This window comes from Pygocentrus nattereri, chromosome 28 (assembly GCF_015220715.1).
Source record: "Pygocentrus nattereri isolate fPygNat1 chromosome 28, fPygNat1.pri, whole genome shotgun sequence".
Taxonomy (NCBI): domain Eukaryota; kingdom Metazoa; phylum Chordata; class Actinopteri; order Characiformes; family Serrasalmidae; genus Pygocentrus; species Pygocentrus nattereri.
Window position 1 is genome coordinate 16,832,835 of NC_051238.1, and position 23,593 is coordinate 16,856,427.

The 23,593-nt window shown below is 40.3% G+C and overlaps 1 protein-coding gene across 1 annotated transcript in view; it reads right to left on the minus strand.

The window, feature by feature from the left end:
* The window catches only part of agbl4 (ATP/GTP binding protein-like 4), a 495,015-nt gene that overhangs the window by 150,865 nt on the left and 320,557 nt on the right, over positions 1–23,593 (minus strand). Inside the window, exon 6 of the mRNA XM_017693529.2 lies at positions 13,714–13,753. Coding sequence (XP_017549018.1) covers positions 13,714–13,753 — 40 coding nt within the window. The remainder of the gene's footprint in view (positions 1–13,713; positions 13,754–23,593) is intronic.

A 23,593-nucleotide genomic window follows, 5' to 3' on the forward strand; every position in this document is an offset into this window, starting at 1 on the left:
CATGAAGAACAGACTAATGGAAATGACCCGGAGTAAAATCTGATTACATTAGTGTACATGACATACATATTTTATGTAACTATTTTGGATAAATTTTAATACAAAATGTTTGTATAACAGCGATGATGTGCTACATATACTGTAGGTCAGGGGTGTGCAATCTTATCCATAAAGGGCCAAGGTGGCTGCACACCTTCTTCTTTCATCTGATTTCAGTCAAACAGCTGATCATGTGATTTCTCTGTTGGAATGAAGACCTGCATCCCTGCTATAGGTTATGTCTATATCATTTTCAAATCTTAACCTGAAGTTTGAAGCTTTTTGACAAAAAGTATTATGTTATTAAGCAGATTTCCGAATACTGAATTTTAAATTCAGCAAAACAACTATGCATCCACTGGCAGTTTTTGTGGCTGCATTCTACCATGCCAGATCCCTCTGCTCACCACTGGTGGGTATTTCTACATCATGTCTGTTATGGAAAGGAAGGAACTGTACCAAACATATCTGGTGCAATAAACAATCTGATCTGCTGATTGCTGTTTTTTAATTTATTTTTAATATTCTGCTGCATCTTTAATTTTGAGATTATACATCAGTCATCCAAACAAGCTAGCAAATTAGCCTGCTTAATCTCCCTGGGCACGCGTGGGCTGGAGGTTAGGGAACCAGCCCTGTGACCGGAAGGTCGCTGTTTCAATCCCCTTGGCTGACAGTACGTGACTGAAGTGCCTTTGAGTAAGGCACACAACCCCCAGTTGCTCCTCCCCGGGTGCCATTAGGGCTGCCCATCGCTCTGGGCCGGGCAAGTGTGCTCGTGGTCTAATTCCTCTGTGTGCAAAACAGTTAGCTGATGGTTCTGAATTCAATTCGAATTTACTAAGCTCAAATTTGCCTTCCTGTTCAAACTATGTACACCACTTCCAATCAAACATCTTCACTGTCGACAGATGTGTATAAAGTATTTTTCATTATGATTTGCAAAGACGAGTAAAATAACCACTGTGTCCTTTTCTAGGGTAAAAGGACAGCAAGTTGTGACAAGTGACTTTATGGTGATTACGTTACACAGCTTGATACAAAACAGTGTAATGACAGGGTTCAGTATATCTTCTCTCTCCCTAAGTAAAGTGAGTGTAATTTGCTGTTTATGTTATGAAACATAATGGTAATGGCTATATGTTGAAATGAGTTACACATATTTTAGTTTTTATTGGCTAATTGTATAGGCCTTTTTGCTGAACATTCTGGCTCTTAAAACACCTACTTCATGGAGTCACATCTTTCTCTCTTAGTAGTGGTGCTATAAGAAATTGCTTTTCCACACCCAAAATTAAATTTTCAATGAGAAACTGCCTTGATGTAGGATCGTTTCAGGCCACTTTGTGCCATCTTTGGGAACAATTTGGGAATACTGTCAGGATTAAAATGTCCAGTGTAGTATTTTAAGAATTGCATGTGAAATAGACACTTTTAGAAATAGAAGACAAACTATGAAATGGACACCATACCACTAAGTCTGCTGTCGTAACATGCTGTCGTTTCACCCCAGAAAGTGATATGACACAACCTAATGTCAACAAAAACTAATGTTAACTTGCCACTAAAGTTGACAAAAGAACATTTATAACAACTGCTGCTTATTGGAATAAGCCTTTATGAATGCCTGTCTAGGTTTATATCGGCTCTCTGAAAAAGCTTATGTGACTTAAGCTTAAATGTCATGAATTTCACCTACAGTAAAGTGTTACCAAAATTTGAATGGAAGTTATTAGAAAAATATTTTTTGGAGTTATATTGGAACATTCATATTGGTTCAATCATCATTATATTCTAACATATTCTGAAGGGCAAATTTAGCAAAATAATTATAAATAACAAAAAAAACATACACAAATGGAGATACAAAGTTTTGTCCATACAGTGATGATATTCTTTGCAGGTAAACATTGACCTTACTGTCTGTGTGATTGAAGCTCTGCTATGGTCCCCCCCCCCACCCCCACCCCCACAACTAAGCCACAACATTCTTGTCATTTCTGCATACATCCCCTCCACAGAGCCTTAGTTCATCCTGCTGCCTAATGAGAGCTGACACCATGTTTACATAGAGTGGCTAATTTCCCATCCAGATATAGCAGGTATGTTAATATGACAGCAGGAAAACAAGGCTTATCACTGCCCATTACTACACACTAACATCTCAAGGGGAAGGAGTGTGTGTGTGTGTGTGTGTGTGTGTGTGTGGGCATATCTGATAAACAGGTGCGGCAGAGAGCTGGAGTCTGCGAGTGACAGCTAGCCGTTCTTTGTTGAGCCAACACACGCGGCGCGGCGCAGCGCCATTCCAGCGGAGAGGCAGCGAGAAGCTAATGAAGTGACCCTGCAAACAAGAGCCGCTGGTAACTAGGTAACCATATCACCACTTTAACAAAGCCAGCTGTAGCAGCAGCCCAGCCTGAGAACAGACATAGCACTGATACTACCAATAGAGGATAGCTCAGCACCAGAGGACCTGAGGCACACTGATGAGACTCTCTCCCTCTCTTTTTCTCTCTCCATACATCTGCCTCTTTTTTACTCTCCTTCCATCTCTCTCTCAATGTATATCTGCCATTTGCCTGTTCTCTCTCCTTTATTCATTTCCCTTTTTCTCTCTATTCCTCTTTTGCTTACATTCTCTCCTTCTCTCTTTTTTCTTACTTGTTTACATTTTATCCTCTCATTTTCTCTCTCGCTTACTTTCACTCCCTCTTTGTCTTCCTCTTGTTTTCTTTCTTTTCCACTCTTCCCTTTCTCTCTCCCCATCATTGTATCTGTCTTGTACTTTCTCTCCCTCTCTCACCCAGTGTACCTCTGTCTCTTGCATTCTTTCTCTCGTTTCTCTCTCTTCCTCCCTCTTTTTCATTTCTTTCTCACTCTCTCTTCCCTTCTCAGTGTAACTATGTCTCATTTCTATCTCTCATTTCTCTCACTCTCTCCATCTTGGTGCTATACCTTAGTATGCCTTGCTTTCTTTCTCTCTTTTTGTCTGTCTCTCTCTCTCTCTCTCTCTCTCTCATGCCCTTACCCCTCCGTCATCTGCTAACTCAATCCACTACAAAGCCCCCCTCAGCTTCCACCTCTATTACACACACTCAAGCAGGAAATAACAAAAGGCCCCTCGACCTGAAATTACTTTTTTTTATGGATTTGCGGTACACGGCAACAGCAATGGCTCTGTGACAAAGAAATAGTCACTGCTGTCTGGGCTGTCATGCTAGAGAGGCTGTTAAAATGTTGTTTACATTTTCTCACATATCTTCTGCTTTCGCACACACGCACGTGCATTGTTGAAAGGAGAAAAGACAAGTTAATAGCAGCAGCACAATGCATTTTCATTTAGCATCTTTAGAGTGTTGTTTTGTTTTTCACATGGCGAATGGAAAACACACGGCTGATTATGTGAAGAAGGCGTGAAATTGTGATATTTGCGAGGCTGGGGAAATTAACTGCAGGCAGCAGTCGTCCAAAAGCTTCGGGGCCTGGACTCCAGACACGTTTTAAATAATGCTTTAATGACGCATATTTTATAAATATTTTTCCTACAGCACCAGAACCCCCCCACCACACACACACACACACACTCACACACACACACCCTGTCTATTAACTCGCTGCATTAGCATGTTGATTCTCTCTTCATTAACACGCTCACACTCCTTTCGCCACGCTCCTCTGTGCATGCTTCGAAAAATCAGCTGGAAAATAGTGGATTGGCCAGTGGCATAGCCAGACACTTCCCTTTCTCTCTTAGTCTTGCCCTCTTTCCTTTCTCACACACACACACACACACTGAGTGCCGCTTCTCTAAATCTGTTTTCCGCTATTAGCATGATAAAGTCACCAATGATGAAGTCTTTGGATGCAAACTATGCAAATTCTCAGTGAAAGGCTATAATTAGGGCAATGATGGTGTTTTCTTCACAAACCATCGTTTAGCCAACACTGATAATGGTTTATAAATTATATGCTAGCCCTATATCATGCTGGATCTCTCTCTCTCTCTCTCTCTCTCTCTCTCTCTCTCTTCTCCTATTCTTTTAATTATACATGGGTGATACCAATAATTTTCTTTCCTATCCAATACCAAGTTCTGCCAAACCAAGTATCCCACTATTAGTATTGATACTTCGAAAGGTCTTCTTGTGCATGTCAAAATGGGAAATCTTACATTTCAAAACTTTGCATTAGTATTGCATAAACTGCCATGTAAACTGACTCTTTGGTAAAAAATAACTCAATTGGTCTGTCATTACAGAGCATTCGTCTTCCTTTTAATGATTAATAAGCTGTGAAAAATGTTGGACACATTCAGAAAATGTGCTTGTATATGGAAACAAAGTATATGAAATATGTGGGTATGAAAAGGAGGTGTAGGAAAGGTAAAGTGGTTTCTATCTTACACTGTGTATTAACTACAATCATTTTTGCTGTTTCAACATCAAAGACATTCAGTTTAGTAAGAGGATGGATGTTCAACTTGTTGCTCAAAAAAACACTTACTAGCTGTCCAGTGTGTCTATTGTGAGGTCCCAAACAAGGTGATGATCTCTAGGCATGCCACTGCATCCATTAGCATCTAAGGTCATTTGACCAGGACACCCACACTGTATCTCTGGAGTTTGAGGAGTGGATAAAACAAGTAGCAGGTTCAACAGTACTTCAGACCCAGTCACATTAAAAATGATGAGAAGGATGTGCTGGGTTGGAGGAAAGGTCACACCAGATCTTTCTCCTTGCTTGTTAAGCATTTCTGCAGTAGCAGCAATAGCAAACAACTAGCAGTTGACAACATCCACGTGGATGCTGTTCTCTGCCAGGTACAATTAGTAATTACACAAAAACATGCACATAATAGCTTGCATGTAGCAAAATTCATATTTTGACTCCCTAATGATATAATCGAAAGGATCCAGTAACATTCAGAGGAAAACGTATGTAAAAAATGTAGTGGTTTTAAAACCTTTTTTCAGTCCAATTTTTGGAAATCTCATTCATGTTTGCCATGGAGTAATCCAGCTTAGACCCAGAGTAAATTACATAGGCAGGCAATACCTACATAACAATAACATTCTGTACTGGGTAGGACCCCATTTGCTCTCAGAACATCCTGAATTCTTCACGGCATGGATTCAACAAGGTGCTGGAAACATTCCTTAGAGATTCTGCTCCATGTTGATATGACTGCATCACGTAACTGCTGTTGATTTGTCAGCTGTACATTTATGCTACATTTCCCACAGAACTGTTGCTTACTGGATTTTTTGTTTTTTGCACCATTCTGTGTTGACCGTCGAGATGGCAGTTTGTGAGATGCTCAAATCAACACCTTTGGAATCAACAACCATGCCACAGTCAAAGGAAAAGCCTTTTTTTCCTGATTCTGATGTTTGTGAGATAAAGTTGTTTTATATTTTGGCGATGATGTTAGATGCAACATAGTGTACAATTTCAATGTGACAAATCCTCTCTAACTTTTTCTGTTTTTAAAACTAGTTCTAGCCTTTGTAGTTCACTCACATGCACAGGTCTATGCTGTGAAATATTTGACTCTGGTTCTGTGTACAGGTAATGCAATTTGAGTAGCTCTATTATATACAACTTACAGACTTTATGAATCATGGCCATTCTATTACTGGATCCCCTTCCAATGTGCTTATTGCAGAAACTCATATTACAATGACAGTAAAAATATGACACATGGTGGAACCCTATGCACCGCGCACACACACACACACACACACACACACACACACACACACACACACACACACACACACACACACACACACACACACACACACACACACACACACACCTAGGGGAACTCTCAGGAAGATACAGAATACTCCTAGCAGAAGATGTGCTGGTAGAACAGATGCAAACAATGCAGATAAACCATTAATAAACACATCTGATTATTGATGACTCAACATACAATAGCAGATCAGTAGCTTAGCCTCAGGACAAAATCCTGACAATCACAGTACAGTGCAAACAATCACAGCAACCACATAATTTATTTCATTTCTAGTCAAAATGGCCATTGAGTACAAGTTATTAATTTTTCAGGAGATATTTCTGAGATTATTCAATAAGATGATTTCTTTGCACAAGGAAGGGGAAAGTCAAAGGAAAAAAGTGAAACAATTGGAGTTTCCAAAAGTGGAGCACAAAAACTGTTTAAAAGAAACAGAGAAAATAGGACCTCTGACACCCTATAAGACCTGGTAGACCACCAAAACTGTCACCATCTGATAAACAGCACTTCAAGCTTCCATCATTCACACATAGGAAAAAATTAAGCTCCAGTTCAGATTTTCAAAAATCCACAGGTGTTTCTGTCCATCCTTCCACTATGAGAGAGACAACTCTATGAGACTGAAAGGATGTGCAGCTCCTAAGACACTGTTACTGGGTAAAGGACAAAGACAAAAAAGAAGAAAAATCAAACAAAGATACTGATGCTGATGCTCTGAGAACAATAGACTGACCACCCAGAGTCCAGACCTCAATGGCACTGAATGTGTCTGGGAGTAGTTACATCATAAGAGGTGGAATATTCAACCAAAATCTATGACTGAACTTTGAACTTTTCTTTCTTTAAAAAACTGAAAGCAAGTCTCACAAAAAGAATGGAAGCTGTAACAAAGCCAAAGAAAGCACACTAAATACTTCAAAACTTGACATTATACTTAATTGAGGCTTCTGTATAACACCCATTTTGACTTCAAATTAAATAATTAAAGGGTGGACATTGACATTTTTCAGTTCTGTATATACAAAATGAGTGAGAGAGAGAGCATGCTTGGAAATGTTTTTTGGAGACTTCATAAAGAGAAGCAAAAAGTAAAGCAAGGTTTACTAAATGCGTTTGGTAAAGGCGCTTGGCTTTGAGCTGTGCCAAGCATGCAAATCATCAGATTGAAAGAAACTAAGGAGGAACTGAGTGAAATCGAACACATTAACTCTAGCTGTGGGGTTCTGATGCTCAGCACAGAGCATCACAAGGTTGTGTGTGTGTTTCTACGTGTGTGTTAGGAGAGGAGACCCACAGAGAAAGCGCTTCAGAATTAAAGGAGATATGGAGGTTGTGTATTATCTCTGTTCTGGCCAGTGGGTTCACACATCTCTCTCCAAGTTCTCATGAATGTAATTGACCTTTTTTTCTATAATAGTGGTGAGTGCGCGGGGTGAGGGAGACTAAACACAAACCAAAGCAAAGTTAATTTTCCAGCACACGCAGTATCACCACGGCGCCTGCCGATATGAAAAGGGCATTCAAATCAATAGATTGACAATAGGCTCTCCGAAAAAGACTGCTGAACCCAATTTTCTAGTGGTGACCACCTCCCTAAGCCCTCTCCCCCTCTGAAAGCATGCCTCATGCAACTTCTCGGACCTCCTCTCCAGCCAAAAAACGATTTTTTTTCCCTCTACCTTCGCTCTCGTTTTTCTCCTTTTTCTTCTCACTTTTTCTTCAGCGTGCACACGGTGCTCGGTTTGGCCGCGGCTTTGTGGAGGAACAATGTGCAGGGCTAATCATTATTTAGCTGCGCCGGGCACTAGAAAGGTCAGCAGTTTGAAATGTCAGGCTTCAATAGAGCCAGATGCACATCGCGCCGCTCAAGTGTCCAATTAAAGGGGGGCTGGCAAGGGGCTGGGGGGTGAAGTGCACTTCACATGGAGGAGCTAATGAGGGGCCAGAGCGCAGGAGCCCCCTCTCCGCCCAGATCCACAGCCTGAGCAGGATAGACATGGGCAAAGCAGGAGAGGTGAGGGGGCAAGGCATGGGGGTGGCATGCAAGTAAGTATGCCCGAAAGACCTTCAAAAGGCAAGCAAGAGAATTATTTCTTGATTTTTTTCGCTGCTATTAAAATGATAGTCTGGAAAAAATATCATTTCTCCCTATTCCACCCAAATGTAGGTGGTGAGCCAGGACATGTCTGGAGTCTGATGATTCCTTCTTTAGGTTTGCACTGGAGATATGAGGCTAATGTAACTGACAAGTGATGGAATCTAATATACATCAATTAACTTACCCTTGCTCCGCCCACAAATGCATAATTTCATAAAAACTGCTGTGACGTTGGACAAGCTTTGCAGAATATTGGCAAAAATCCTATTCAACCTAATGAGAAATGGAAAAAAGGAAATCAAGTGATATTTGTTTTGTGTGCTTATGGAAGGTCTAAGGTCTATGGACACTGAAAGACAGAATGTTGATTTGCATTGTAATTTTGTGTAGTCAGGTAATCAAACTAATGTTAGCATAGTGGCTAATTTTGTTGTGCCTTCCTTTGGTGTAAAATGTTTTAGTAAAGCAGTGAAGGTCAGTAGTACAATTTCACCTGGGTTTGGAGAACAGATGCCATGTAAATCTGTGTAAATTAGTCCACACTGTGTTGAAGACAAGAGTGCATACGTGCATGAACACACATGAAAGAGTGCAAAGAGTGAATGTTATCCTCAGTGAATCAATCAATATCAAAGACACTCTCTGTAGTCACTCATCCAACAAAAAAGCTAGTTTTACCAGCATCCTGATGCTGTATAACACACAACACAGACTCCCTCAATCTGAATGTATTTGTTTCATTTTTCAATTTTCAGTTGTCTGACTTTTTGCTGTCTTGTATTGTATAAATCAAATGTGTTACTCTAACCTGTATTAAGTGTGTCCTTGCCTCAAACTGTGTTGTGTTGTTGCATTATGTCAGATTTGTTTATGTGGTTTCTGACACTGTATGACAATGTTATCTACACAAATGGACAAAAGCATACCACACAGATAAAGAAATACTGATAGAACTAGTAGCACTTATTAGCACTCTATTTATAGAGAGCAGCATGTCATAGTGTCAGAAACCATATAAGTAAGCCTGTTTCAGATTGCTTTACAACTTTACAGTTTGACCCCAGTGACACAAGTTTAACAATTTTATGTTAGCAGCAGTTCTAAAAGATGTGGTGGTTGGTGTCATGTGACTAGGGCAAGCACATACTAGCACTCTCCCAGCTTGGTAGCACTGTGTGACTGGGGAAACCGTAGCTAGCAGGAGAGAACTGGCCATCATTAAAGTGAGGGGAAAAATATTCCTAGTGTTAGGAGTCTTGCTCAAGAACTGTTAAAAATGCACAATTTGCAATGCACTAATAATAAATGCACGATGATATTGCAATCATTTCGGTATCGGCCTATATTTTTAAACATCATCATGCTTTAACATGCTCGGATTTGGGAGGTATTTAGATATTTCAAATGGATACTTCCTGAAGCATTTATTATTGTCTGAAAAGCAAAATTTACATTAAGGCAGTGCTGGCTACGATACAGGATCTCAGCCAAAATGTCTCCCAAAGCACCGCACACAGAAAAACCTGCAGTTCCTCAGGTAGGTAGCTCAGTATATAAACATCTAGGTAACACTACAAGTATTAAAACTATGAAGCTGATTAAGGCTTCTTATTCACAAGCTCCTTGTTCTAATGTTCTCATTCCACCTTAAATGGTACAGCAGTTACATTCTGGCCTGAGACACCGACTTCTGGCCTGAGACACCATTTCGATTGTTTCTATGTGTAAATAACAGATAGTCTTGAATTTACCTTCACAATAAGCCCCAGAACAGGACCTAAAGCCAACAAGTCTCACAGTGATAGTTTAACACTCACAGCACTCAGGGGATTGAATGCCTTTCCGTCAAAACGATAAGTTTAAACACAACTTGAAGTTGTGTGTACCTCAATTAAAAATAGTTAATGAACTTGTGCAACATGGTGCATGTGGTGGCCATCACAGAATGCGGTTTTGCATGTTGAAGATGTAAAGATATGTACATGTAAAATATCAATTATCTGCATCGGTCCAGACACTGTTACTGGTTTAGCACTGGGTGTTTGCCCAGGCAGGGGACCAAACCTCTATAGTGTGTATAGTCTGTATAGTCTGTAAAAGGCAGATGAGTTAACCAACGTGTCACTTTCACAAACACTTTCTTGTTTTTCTTTTATAATGCACTCACAACACAAAGATATAAACATAAATACTCTCTCTTAGAGAGTTTTCTATAATGTGCAGGCAGAAGGTCAGTGTGTCCTGTGTGTTGCTGTTTTATCTGCCTGAGTCATCTCAGAGGACCAGCTGTTTTCCATACAGCAGGAAAACAAGCTTCCCTCACACTCAGTACGGATAAACCTGGGTCAATGGTCACTAAAGCCACAAACACTGTTCTGCATCCTGCATCCTAATAGGCTCAAATAAAGGCAGCTTATAAAGAGACGTGTTCTACAGAGCAAAGAGAATGAGTAACATTTCATTGTCTCTCACCTTCAGCGCTGAAATTCTTCATTTGTCTTATTGACAGGTAATCAGTCCTGCAGATGGCAGCTGATGAAGCCATTCACTGCTGATATGAGACTATTTTTGTAGGTTCTCTGTCTAATGTTTGGGCAGGGTAATTTGATTCTAGACTAGCTAGTAAGGATCATGCATAGTAGGGGAGCAAATATGGTCATACAGGTCAAGAGGACCAACACTGAAAGGCTATAGTAGGTAGTGGAAGTGGATGTTATGCAGTGATTGAAGGAGAAAAGGAAACAGATGTTCAGGAAAGATGTGGAGAGTATTAGGATTATGACCAGGCCATAACACAATGACAAGATAGAACTTAGTTCATTTTTTAGCTGTACTGCTAATAAAATTCTGCTATGTATCAAGCCAGAAGTATAGATTTATCATAATTGTTCATGGGGGCACCCTAGTGGCTTGAGTCTCACCCCACCTTTCAATTAAATGTTAAAATAATTGTTACTTGATTACAAATATAATCGTAAACAGTAGTTGTAATATATAGTAGTTCTGGGCTACAAGCATACAGTCCTGAGAGGAAGCAGTGCATTACCGATATCATCTGCACTTCAGAGTTTAATAGTTACAGTACCAATTACCTGAAATCAGAAAAAGCAAGCAAGGTGCCGAGGCCCGAAATCTGAGAAAAAATCCCAAATCACGTTTGAAGTAACCATGCGTGTAACCAAGTAACCAAAGTGTGGCATGCTTGCCTTTAGCAAAACAGTGAAGGTCAGTAGTACATTTTCACCTGGGAACAGATGCCATGTAAAGCTGGGGAAATTTGCCCATTCTGTGTGCCTCCTATAAACATTATTTTAATCAAAGCGTATTAGAGCAGCCAGATATTTTAGACATATGGGCACTGCATTCTCCCAGACTCCCCCATCTGTCTCTCTCTGTGCTCTGACTGCACTGGCTGCCATCACCCAGATGCTTCTAGAAGAGTCTGAGATCCGCATAGGACACTACCAGATCTTCTAAAGAGATGTACAGTCTTATAGCAGAGACAGAGAGAGAGGCCAGAGGTGCAACTGAGGGGTGATTTGGTTATTTGTCATGGTTTGGTTATTTGAAACTCTTAAAGTGTGGAGAGTAAAATAAGTCAATCAGTCCAGGAAAGCAAAAATGTATTGGCATTAAGGCTACATGATATTGAAAAAATACAGCATTATTTTATTGCTACAAACTGTGATTGAGAATTGCTTTACAGTCAAAACACATTAATGCAACCTTGATGCCTTGATGTGATATCCTAAAAATTGGCCTGCATTCCATGTCACAAAAATATTTGTTTATTAAACCATCTTTTTCTTCAACATTTCTAAATAATTAAATGAAACAAAGTCATTCAGAGTGGGTTGATATGAAATGCTCTGTTCTGGAGAAACGTACCAATTTAGAATTGTTCACAGGAGTGGTGATAGAAACCAGATGTCCAAAGTATTTAATGCCTCTTAAAGGTACATTACATAGTTATTACATTAAATGGTTATGAATACGCTGCCTGATGCCTGAGACATTGATTTATGAGTTTTGGTCTAAAATATACTTTTGAAAATCCACTCATGGTGGAGAGGCAAAAGCAGGGCATTGTAAGGCAAAATACAACCCCAATTCCAGTGAAGTTGGGACATTGTGTAAAACACAAATAAAAATAGAATACAATGATTTGCAAATCCTTTTCAACCTATATTTAACTGAATACACTACAATGACAAGATATTTAATGGTCAAACAGATAAACTTTATTGTTTTTGGCAAATATTCACTCATTTTGAATTTGATGCCTGCAACACGTTCCAAAGAAGTTGGGACAGGGGCATGTTTACCACTGTGTAACATCACCTTTCCTTTTAACAACACTCAATAAGTGTTTGGGAACTGAGGACACTAATAGTTGAAGCTTTGTAGGTGGAATACTTTCCCATTCTTGCTTGATGTACATCTTCAGTTGCTCAACTGTCCGGGGTCTCCGTTGTCGTATTTTGCGCTTTATAATGTGCCACACATTTTCACTGGGAGACAGGTCTGGACTGCAGGTAGGTCAGTCTAGTCCCCGCACTCTTTTACTATGAAGCCACACTGTTGTAACACGTGCAGAATGTGGCTTGGCATTGTCTTGCTGAAATAAGCAGGACGTTCCTGAAAAAGACATTGCTTGGATGGCAGCATATGTTGCTTCAAAACCTGTATGTACCTTTCAGCAGTAATGGTGCCTTCACAGATGTGCAAGTTTCCCATGCCATGGGCACTAACATACCCCCCACACCATCAGAGATGCTGGCTTTTGAACTTTGCGCTGATAACAATCCGGACAGTCCTTTTCCTCTTTGGCCCGGAGGACACAACATCCATGATTTACAAAAACAATTTGAAATGTGGACTCGTCAGACCACAGGACGCTTTTCCACATTGCGTCAGTCCATTTTAGATGAGCTCAGGCCCAGAGAAGCCGGCGGCGTTTCTGGTGTTGTTGATATATGGCTTTCGCTTTGTATGGCAGAGTTTTAACTTGCACTTGTAGATGCAGCGACGAACTGTGTTCACTGACAGTGGTTTTCTGAAGTGTTCCTGAGCCCATGTGGTAACATCCGTTACAGAATGATCCCGCCTGAGGGATCAAAGGTCATTTTGTTGCCCCTGTTCTTTGGAACATGTTGCAGGCATCAAATTCAAAATGAGTGAATATTTGCAAAAAAGTTTATCCATTTGAACATTAACTTGTCTTTGTAGTGTGTTCAATTGAATATAGGTTGAAAAGGATTTGCAAATCATCGTATTCTGTTTTTATTTATGTTTTACACAACGTCCCAACTTCATTGAAATTGGGGTTGTAGTACTCAAAGAGACCCACAAGACAAGTGTAGGTTCACTGGTCATTTTCAGACAGCCAAATAAAATGTCTGTATTTTAATTTGTGACATTGTGACCCCTGGTTCCTATCACCACCACTTTAAAGAAATCTGAGTTAATGCAGTCTCTACAATGAACCATCATTTTACACCAAACCACTCTGAGTGACTTTGTTTACATCTCAATGATTTAATAATGTAGGAAAATATGGAAAAATTGTGTGATTCTCCTTTACATCATTCAAACGCAACAGGAAGAACTGTGGTCAAGATGCTCACAAAACACAATAAAACATTTATTAATTGGTGAGTAGTACATTTGCATATTGCAGCCTTCTATGATGTCAGTATTGTGAAGGTTGATGTTGTAATAATGATAAACAAATGATGTGTAGGACTGTAGTGGACTGCTGGTGCTGACACACAAATAAATACACACAGACACACACACATATAGTACTTACCTGGGTTGGTGATAGTGAGGAGGTCAAGCCTTCGTTGTTGCTGCAAAAAACAGAAAAATGCACTGTTAAACAACTGTCAATAGTACAAATGTTCCATGCATGCAAAGTGAAAAGTATGCAATTCACACAGATAAAAACTCTCATGCTCAGTTTTAGATACAACCCCATTTCCAAAAAAGTTTGGACGATATGTAAACTTAACTGTATATGTATCCTTAACTGAAAACAGACATATTAAATGTAAAAATATATGCCCATTTTGAATTTAATGCCAGCAACATGTTGGGAGAGGGGCAACAAAAGAGTAGTAAAGTTATGTAATGCTAAAAAAAAAACATGGTGGAACATCTCAAAACTAGTTACGATAATTGGCAACAGGTCAGTAACATGACTGGGTATTCACCACTCTGTGAAAGACTGCGCAGGCAACAATTGAATCATCTATGGTACATAATACCATTAAAAGATTTAGAGAACCCAGAGAAATCTCTGTATGCAAAGGACAAGTGTCTGTGAACACAGTTTGTCACTGCATTTGCAAATGCAAATTAAATTTCTACTGTGTAAAGGAGAAACTATATATAAGCAGGATCCAGAAATGCTGCTGCCTTCTCTGGGTCCGAACTCATTTAAGATGGATTCAAAATGTTAAATTCTTTGAGGAAATCATGCACGCCGCATCCTCTGGGCTAGGAAGGAGAGGGACCATCCCACTTGTTATCAGCGCAGCATCCGTTGGGATGTGGTGGTACATTAGTGCACATGGAATGGGTGACTTGCGAATCTGTGAAGGCACCATTAATGCTGAATGATACATGTTTTGGAGCAACATATGCTGCCATCCAACATGTTTTTTCAGGGAAGGCCTTGCTTATTTCAGTAAGAGAGCACGAAACCACAATCTGCATGTATTACAAAAGCATGGCTTGGTAGTAAAAGAGTCCGGATGCTACCCTGGCTGCTGTCTTGACCTCTCTCCCGATGAAAACATTTGGCACATTATGAAACGAAAAATGCAGCAAAGCAGACCCCGAACTGTTGAGCAGCTGAAATCCTATATTAAGCAAGGAAGGGAAAACATTTCATTTTCAAAACCACAGCAGGGTCTCCTCAGTTCCCAAACACTTTTAGAGTACTGTTAAAAGAAGAGGTGATGAAAGATAGTGGTAAACATGACCCTGTCCCAAGTTTTTTTGGAACGTGTTGCTGGCATCAAATTCAAAATGGGCAAATATTTTTCATAAAAAAACAATAACATTTCTCAGTTTCAAGATTTTATATGTTGTCTTTGTACTACTTGCAATAAAATATAAGCTTTAAATGATTCATATCATTGCATTGTTTTTTTGTATTTTTTTTTTTTTTTTACACAGCAACTTATTGGAACTAGGGTTGTGTTTGTTTGAGACTCTGACACTGGCTCTGACCCATCCATGGGTGTGTGTATGTGTGTTTCTGTGCTGTCAGGAGAGTCGAGTGTGTGTCTACAGATGGAGTAATGGAGGGTGTAAGAGGTTACCCACTTCAACACCTCACACTGTTTTTTCAAAGGATTGGCAGTAGGGAGCTAGAGGAGGCGCCACCTCACTCCCTCTACTACTGACATTCTCTCTCTCTCCCTCTCTCTCACTCTCTCATTCCATTCCTCTCATTCTCTTCCCCAGTCTCTCTCTATTTCTCTACCCACCCCCCCACTCTCACTCCATTCCATTCCACCTCGACCCCTTTCCATTCCTACCGTCTCTCATTCTGTTCCTCTTTCTCTCTCTCTCATTCCACTCCCCAATTTTACCTCTCTCTCTTTTTCTCTCCCTCCATTCCTCCCTCTCTCTCTTTCTCTCTCTCTCTTCCCATGACTAAGCTGGAGGCTGTTCAGAGTGACACTAATCAACACCTTTCTCTCTCTTTTCTTCACAGACACACACAAACACTCTCTCTCTCTCTTCTCTCTCTCCTTCTCCCTCTCTCATGACACATGACACGTGCCCCTCCTCATCTCTTTAGTTATGTATTGGTGTGGTGGAGTGTATGCGGGTAGTTTCCTGGTAAGTGTGTGTGACAAGGGCTACAGCAATTCACGCAGGTCACACTCCAGATCAATAAGTGGCCAATCAAAGGCTGACGCCACCCTCATCGACATGCCACAGCCTGGAGAGTGCACACACACACATACACACACACACACACACACACACACACACACACACACACACACTTGGAGAAGACGTTATCTGAAGAGCTGCACTCAAATGCTGACATCACTGCGGGTCCTTCTACATGAGTGGCTCCACTCAGAGATAGCACAGGAGAGACTGTAGACTGATACAATGCTCACACAGTCTCTCTCTCTCTCTCTCTCTCTCTCTCTCTCTCTCTCTCACACACACACACACACACACACACACACACACCTGTAGCCCTTTAGCTCATAGGGGGCCAAATGTACTGAGACTTTTGTGGCAGTTTCAGGCGCTAAACGTATGAACACTGCCTGCAAGTTATGCATGAAAGTGCACATCAGCCTTAATGTGCAGTTTATGGGTTGTGCGCATGGCAAAAGGTGCAGAAACTATGTGGAGATATTACAGGTGTAGCTGAATACATACTGCGCTCAATTTAGGTCCCTCCTGTCTCTATATTTTGTGCATATTTTGTGTATATTTAATAAATTTCAGTCTCAATTTTCAGTGTATTTTTATTTTCACTTTGTTTACTTTCTGTAGAGATGGGATACCTTAGGGATACCTGAGCCTCACCACAAGTATTTCAATCCATGAATGTCTTGACATATTGTGCAAATGATAAATAATCCTGAAACTTGAGTTTATCAATTTGCCTGTTTACAAAGTGGTCAGGGGTGGATCTCAACCACATTCAACACAAGTGTAAATGGAGTGTGTTTTTAATATCCATATATAATTAGATCAGCAGAAGTGCATCTGCCAAGCACTGATTAGCAGGTGAGAGGATAAACAAGGAAACAGAAATGAAAGACCTGCTAAAGTTATCCCCGAACCAAGAGCCTTCTTACATTCTGAGACAATCCAAGCCTAGCTTGTCATAAAGCAAAGGGAAAAAGTAAACAAAAGTGATGTGGTGTCCCGGTACTGGCTTGCACTGCGGTTGAGGTTCTGGAGGCATAACCATACAAAGGGCTATGCAAGCAGGCTCATGGGGGGTGTGCACCCTGGTTGGCTGGTTGTTAGCTCAAAGATGTGTTGGGTGCTATTTACGTTTTATTGTGTGGGTGTTTTACTCTGTGCTGACTCCACAGTACAATGAAATTATACATGTTGATATGCTTTTTCCATGGGAATAGTGCAGTAGAATCTCGTCAGGTTACAATGAGGATGCATTTTAGTAAAAAGTGTGAATGTAATCCAGACAAAGTTTACCTAGATACACAGTTTGAGCTACTCACAATGTCCAATCAATTTTCCTGTCATTTAAAACCTTCTCTCAGATGTGTTGTTGAGAGACTTCCTTGGCAGCAGTGGCGGCAAACACAGCAGCTGGACACACACTTAGTCATAGTGTTGCCGAGTTTTAGATTTTCTACCTGACAATTTGCATTTGTCCACTGCCTGGTTGGTACCTCTCTCACACAATCATGGGGCGACTGTGTCTCAAATCACATAATGTCACTGTCAGAAGAAAACATGTATCTCAATATTTTTGTGATTTTTACTTTTCTACATCATTCAAGTACAGAATTTCATGATGAATGGGCCAGTAGAAATGCTCCAAAACTGCTTAGAAAAAATCTCTTTCCAGTGACATATACATTAAAAGTTAAGGACATTTTGCCCTCATCTGTAAAGTTACTTTAATTTTGGAGATGCTTGTTTTTTCTTGGACAGTGACACTATACTTTAGTTAACAGTATGTCAAATTAGTACCAATGCTGCCATTATGATTTTGAATATACCAGTTAGTACTGTATACATAGCTTGTGTGTATGCACATGGAGCTTAGGCTTCATTATGGTGGGTTTCAGGGTAAAAATGTAAATTAACCTGTTATTTCTAAGTTACAGTTACTTTCCAAAAGCAATTAAATATGCTTTTTCATCCATGCAGGAGAAGGAAAACATGAATATTTTTTATTTGTGGTGCACAATGCTAGAACCAACACTAAACAGAAAAATGTATTTTAACCTATAATGTTCCTTATAGAAAACCTATGTTTTAACATATGAAGTTCATTGTAGAAAATAAAGAGAACACAAACTAAATAAAGAAAAGAAAAAGAACAAAGCTTAAGAGATAAAATAAAACATAAAATACATTAATAATTTAAAACATATTGGAGGTTTAGTGAAATATATAAATGCAAACTGACAAAAGTATATCTACACACAATCCAGAACTAAAACATAAATGCAAAGTATGAATAAGCTGTGTCAGTGTGCTCAACCATCCCTTTTAGTGTTCCCATATTACGTCTATATGAACTTACTTCTTTACATCACAGTGCACAAGAAAGATCAAAACATCTGCTTCTGACATTTTCATTTAGTTTGTATTCACATTCAATAATTAAAATATTCACCTCTAATTAAACCTAGATACCAATAAAGATTTTCACTCATCAAACTTTTGCTACTGGACCTACACAAACTTTTGCACTGAGCTAATTCCAATTAGTTCTGTGCCAGCTTCATAAACTGAGTGTCATTATCATGGCTCCCCCTGCTGGCCATGCTGCATTCTGCAGCTAAAACAGAAGCAGCCACACGCTCAGTACATCAATCAGTCTTCCTCAGGCCTGCTTACACGCCTGTAGAGTAAAAACCCCAGCAGCATAAAAACCCTAGAAAGTATAAAAGTAAAAATCCTAGAAATTCTAAAGCATGTCTGTATTAAAGGGCCATCTGGGATCCAAAATGTCTGAAACATTCATACATGACTGCATTACATAGTGTTAGACAGGAGGAAAGTGAATTATCTCTCCTAATTCATGCTGTTTCCATGACTCAGCTTGACCCCTCCATCCCCACCCCACCATGAGGCAGTGAGCCAGGCCCAGCAGCAGCAGCAGGCCGGTACTGCCCAGAGCAGCCCTCTCCTTCACGCCAATTAGAGGCTGCGGAAAAGGCCAATGGTGGCAGCTCTCTGATCTGACCCCGAGTGGGCTGGACACAGAGCTGCAGTCAGGAACGGCCGGACGAAGTCCAGCACAACGCTTCCCCGCAGTGCCCCAGTCCAAACACGGCTACTCACCCACTGCAAATCAGACCACAGGGAAATCAAGTGAACCTATGCAGCTGTAGCTTCCTACATTTGATGCTGTCCATTCAAGCTTTAGGCTCTCTCTCTCTTTGCCGCAGCTTCAGCTACGCTTATCGCATGATCATCAATCACATCAGACAGGGAATATGAGTGAATTTATGGTGCTGAGGGGCTCTATGAACACTTCAGCCGTAAAACATAAGGCATCTGCGCAGTGCTCCTGATAGAGGAAGGTCATGACACTGAGACATTTTAAATTTCGTTTAATGTATCTGCTTGAGCCGATGCTTGAACAATAAAAAACATGACTACCAAGATTACCAAGAACACTTACAATTACAGTCAGTGTACTCCTGTTAAAGGAATTGTTTGGCAAAAAATCTACTTTGCAGAGTTTTCCTCTTACCCCAGATGTAGTCAACCAGCCAAAACAAAGCCTGAAATTTTGCACAGGAGCTATGATGCAAATGTAGCTAACAAGAAAAGGAATATTATATGTATCATTATGCAAAAGCTTGAACACCAAATTATGTTTTGAAGATTTTCTAATTGAAACAGTAAAACATTCTCTATAGAGAACAAACTTAAAAATGGCATTTTCCTGCAAGTTTTAGTGCACAATGTCCTATTTATTTGAGTTTACCATAACAGAAATAAAATAAAATTAAAATGTGCCATATTTTTTGCACAGGACATGTTTTACCCCCCCCCCCCCCAATGTGTTAAATTCAAATAAACAGGTATAGTGCACTGTAATGTGAAGATACGTGTCCTCTGTAGATGAGGTGTGCATATCTTCACTTAGAAAATCAACAAAATATAATAAAACAGCCAAGCTTTTGCATATGACTAACTTAGCATTATGCAAACAGCACACCTAAATCATCACACACTTGCCTCAAACTGTGCTGAGTAAACTCAAATGGACTTGTATGGTTTGTCAAATAGTATGTCACACATGTTTATGTGGTTTCAGCTCCCCTCTATGCAGTATCCTTTCATCCATTTTCTCAGACTGTGTGGCCAGTTTGGTGGTAAAGTGGGCTAAATAAAATTAGATATGAGATGTCTACAGTCAGTGGATAGAGATGCTGTCTGAATACTCCTTCACGTTTTTCATCAGTGGAAATATTCAGATATTCATATTTTCCCTTCTTTTTCGTTAAACAACTAGGTATGACTGTAGCCCAAAATATAAATAAAATGTGAGGAAAAATTTGAGGGAAGTGATTTTCATTAACACTCAATGAGGCATTGCAGCTTTAGCTTAATGCTGATTCCCATCCTGTGATAATGGATCTATGGTTAATTAGAGTATTACAGCACTCAGCCTGCGCTACTCTCTCTCACTCCAACTGTCACTCCTCACTCGGATAAGCGTTTCCCAATGAAGAGAGAGAGAGAGAGAGAGAGAGAGAGAGAGAGAGAGAGAGAGAGAGAGAGAGAGAAAGAGAGAGAGAGAGAGAGAGAGAGAGAGAGAGAGAGAGAGAGAGAGAGAGACATTAGGAGGACAATCCTGGGCACGAAAATAGGATTGTATTAATCTTTATCAAACGCCAGGGAATCCCCCACCCGGAGAGCAGCCGCAGCCTAGAGTATGAGCAGTCGTGAGTGTCCCAGGTCCTCTTAGTGTCAAAGGGTTTCCCCTACACCCGCTAAAACTAAAGCTACAACTCAATTCCAATTCTTATGCAATATACTAGCTAAGGGTCAGCAAAATGCTGGTATACAATCACTACTGTGAAAAAACCACCTAATGATGAGCTTTTCTGTGTTTAATAGCACAAGAAAAAAGTTAAGCATGTTATTGTGGCATTTAGTGTTAGTGGAGAGAAAGCCATAGTGGCTTTTTTTGTGGAGGCTTGTTTCTTTGTGCAGGCACCATCAGGTTCATCCACATGAATCTGAAAAGCAGGCTGCTTGGCTGGGGGCTTCTCAGCAAAGCTTTTGCCATGGTCTTCTGATCTGCATGACAGTGAATGGGATACATTGGCCTGTTTATAGCCGCGCAGGGCGGGCTGCTGCCGTGGGTTGTTCTCCAGAACCCCCAACACAGTCCTGCCGGACGGTCTGGGGTTTATATTCTCCTGGTTCTCCAGCCTGTTTCTGGCGGCACTTCACAGAGTGACCCGGTTCTCCTGGTTCCGAACTGAATCAGCTTCGCTGGTGTCAACCGCGCTTCCGTGCGAGGACATTGTGCAACGAGGTGGTCAAAAAACTCGGCCGAGGGCGAAACAGAGCACATTCGTTACTAAGCCAGACAAAAACAACAGTCTGTAAAGCAGCAGCAGTGTCTTACGAATGTGCCAAATGTAAACAACGCGCAACAAAAGCCCAGAAAGTGACATAATTTAGAGAAAAGGCGCCATAATATAGCACAGCACCGCCTAACACGCTTCACCCGGACCCCGTAAACCTCACCGCTGCTCCTTTTATTACTTTACATCAAAGAGGATGTGTCATACTACACTATAATGAGGCGAGAGATGACAGCATATACATATAGCTGAAACTCCAGACCACTGATGCCTATCCTGTATGCTTTCTCATACAGTGTATCCTGCCTTCCGCCCGATGACCGCTGGGATAGGCTCCAGCACCCCCCGCGACCCTGAGGGAGAAGCAGCTTAGAAAATGGATGGATGGATGGATGGATGGATGTTATTGTGGGCTGTCGGTGTCACTCTAAAGATGTCTGAGTCAGAGGTAAGTTGCAGCACCCCCCAATGTCAGGACTGTAACTATCAAAAACAATAATATGTCAGTACTTTTAGAAAACAGAACAACAACATATATCTTAATAAAAGCACAAAAACAACAACCAGTCTACAGTAATTGCATCAACTATATAATGACCGCATATTACTAGATGACTAGTTGTCTTATGCCATCAATTTATCCTTACCAATTTATCTTGTTTATTTGTTTTTGTACATGCAATACTATTACTATTAAACTCATCTATGATAAAAAAAATCATCCAACATAATAATATTTTAGCATCTTTCAGATGTTAAATCTGATATATAGTTTCAGCTATATGTATATGCTGTCATCTTTCGCCTCATTATAGTGTAGTATGACACATTCTCTTTGATGTAAAGTAATAAAATATTAGAACAAATAAAATCAAATCATTTAGGATGATGTCATTGTTCACGTCATGTACATGCTGCTTAAAATTTCAACACCCTCAATTTAAAATACCTCCCAGAGTCCCAGGTTTAGACTGTAACAGTTATCTGCCCTCGTAATCCAAGCATACTGAGCACATCAAGCTACCAAGCATATCAAGCAGCATTATATAATGTTTGTTTAAGATCTTATTACAAATGTAAATAATTCTTCACCTTTATAACTTGCAGCTGAAGGTGATGTAACTGAGAAAGTGCCAAACTTACAACACTGCAGTTAAGTGAATTCTCTCTTCCTAAAGAGGACCAAGTACTATAACATCAATGCTAAGTGCAGCAGAATGAAAAGTAGATTTGTATGGACGACTTCCATTTTTAGACTGATCAAAGCGTTCGCTCGGTATGTAGTGAGAATGCTGCACACAGTTATACTTTATATATTACCCATATTTATACTTTTGGAAAAAACAAACAGCATAACCTTTATTTATGTTGATGCTGCCTGACAACAAATAAAGTATTTGGTAAGTAATTTGAGTTACCTGTAGTATAAGCTTTTTAGTGAGAATATAATTCATAATACCTGAACTAGGTTTGAAGGCATGTATGGAGAAAGTTGCTATTAGTGCAGGAAAAAGGCTTTATTCCACACTGGAGCTCAACTATCTTCCATCCAATATCTACTAAAACATCAGTATATACAGTCCACTAACCCTTTGCCCAAATTACAACATAATCATTAAGGTCATGCCAGTCCTCATGCATGCATCACAGGTCCTTTAACATGCCAGAGACATCAATGTTTACAGCACAGCATGCACCAGCTGCTTATGTGCAAATCCACCAACTACTTCCCCTTACTCACTATCAACCCCTGGAACAGATTAGCTGACAATGTAATGACAGAGTCAGTGAGAGTACTGATACATGCATAATCCCCAACACTGAGATCTACTCCCTGACTTCACCGTGCAACTTTGCCTTTGCTGCCCTACATTCAGACCAGAACTCCAGAGGCCAGACATCCCAAACTTTCTCCATAAAAATGCCATTAATCTTATCAGGCTGATGCGCACCTTTCCAATAGCGGCTTAATCTGGTCTCGGTGCAGACCGGCACGACTGTAATTAAGACGGCTGGTCAGCAGATAAACGAAGAGAGAGAAGAGGGGTAAAAAAAACATGCCAGCGAAACCATTCATTTACTAAACCTCACTTCTTATGACCAAATTAAATATTCATGCACAATCTACCCAAAGCCCATTTGCAATATTTCCCCCTGAATTTACTTTTCATATTTGCTGATGATTATCATGCGGGCGAGCAAACGAGGAGGGAGGGGGGCTGGGGTTATTTAAAAAATCCGCCCAACAATTTGGAGCCTCATTCCACATTCATGTAAGGTCAATATTAAAAGATTAACCTGAGTCATTTCACCCCAGCTATCAATTTCAACATACATATAGTAGCAGGTAGCAGACTAAATGATTTGACTTTAACATTGCTGTGGTGGGCT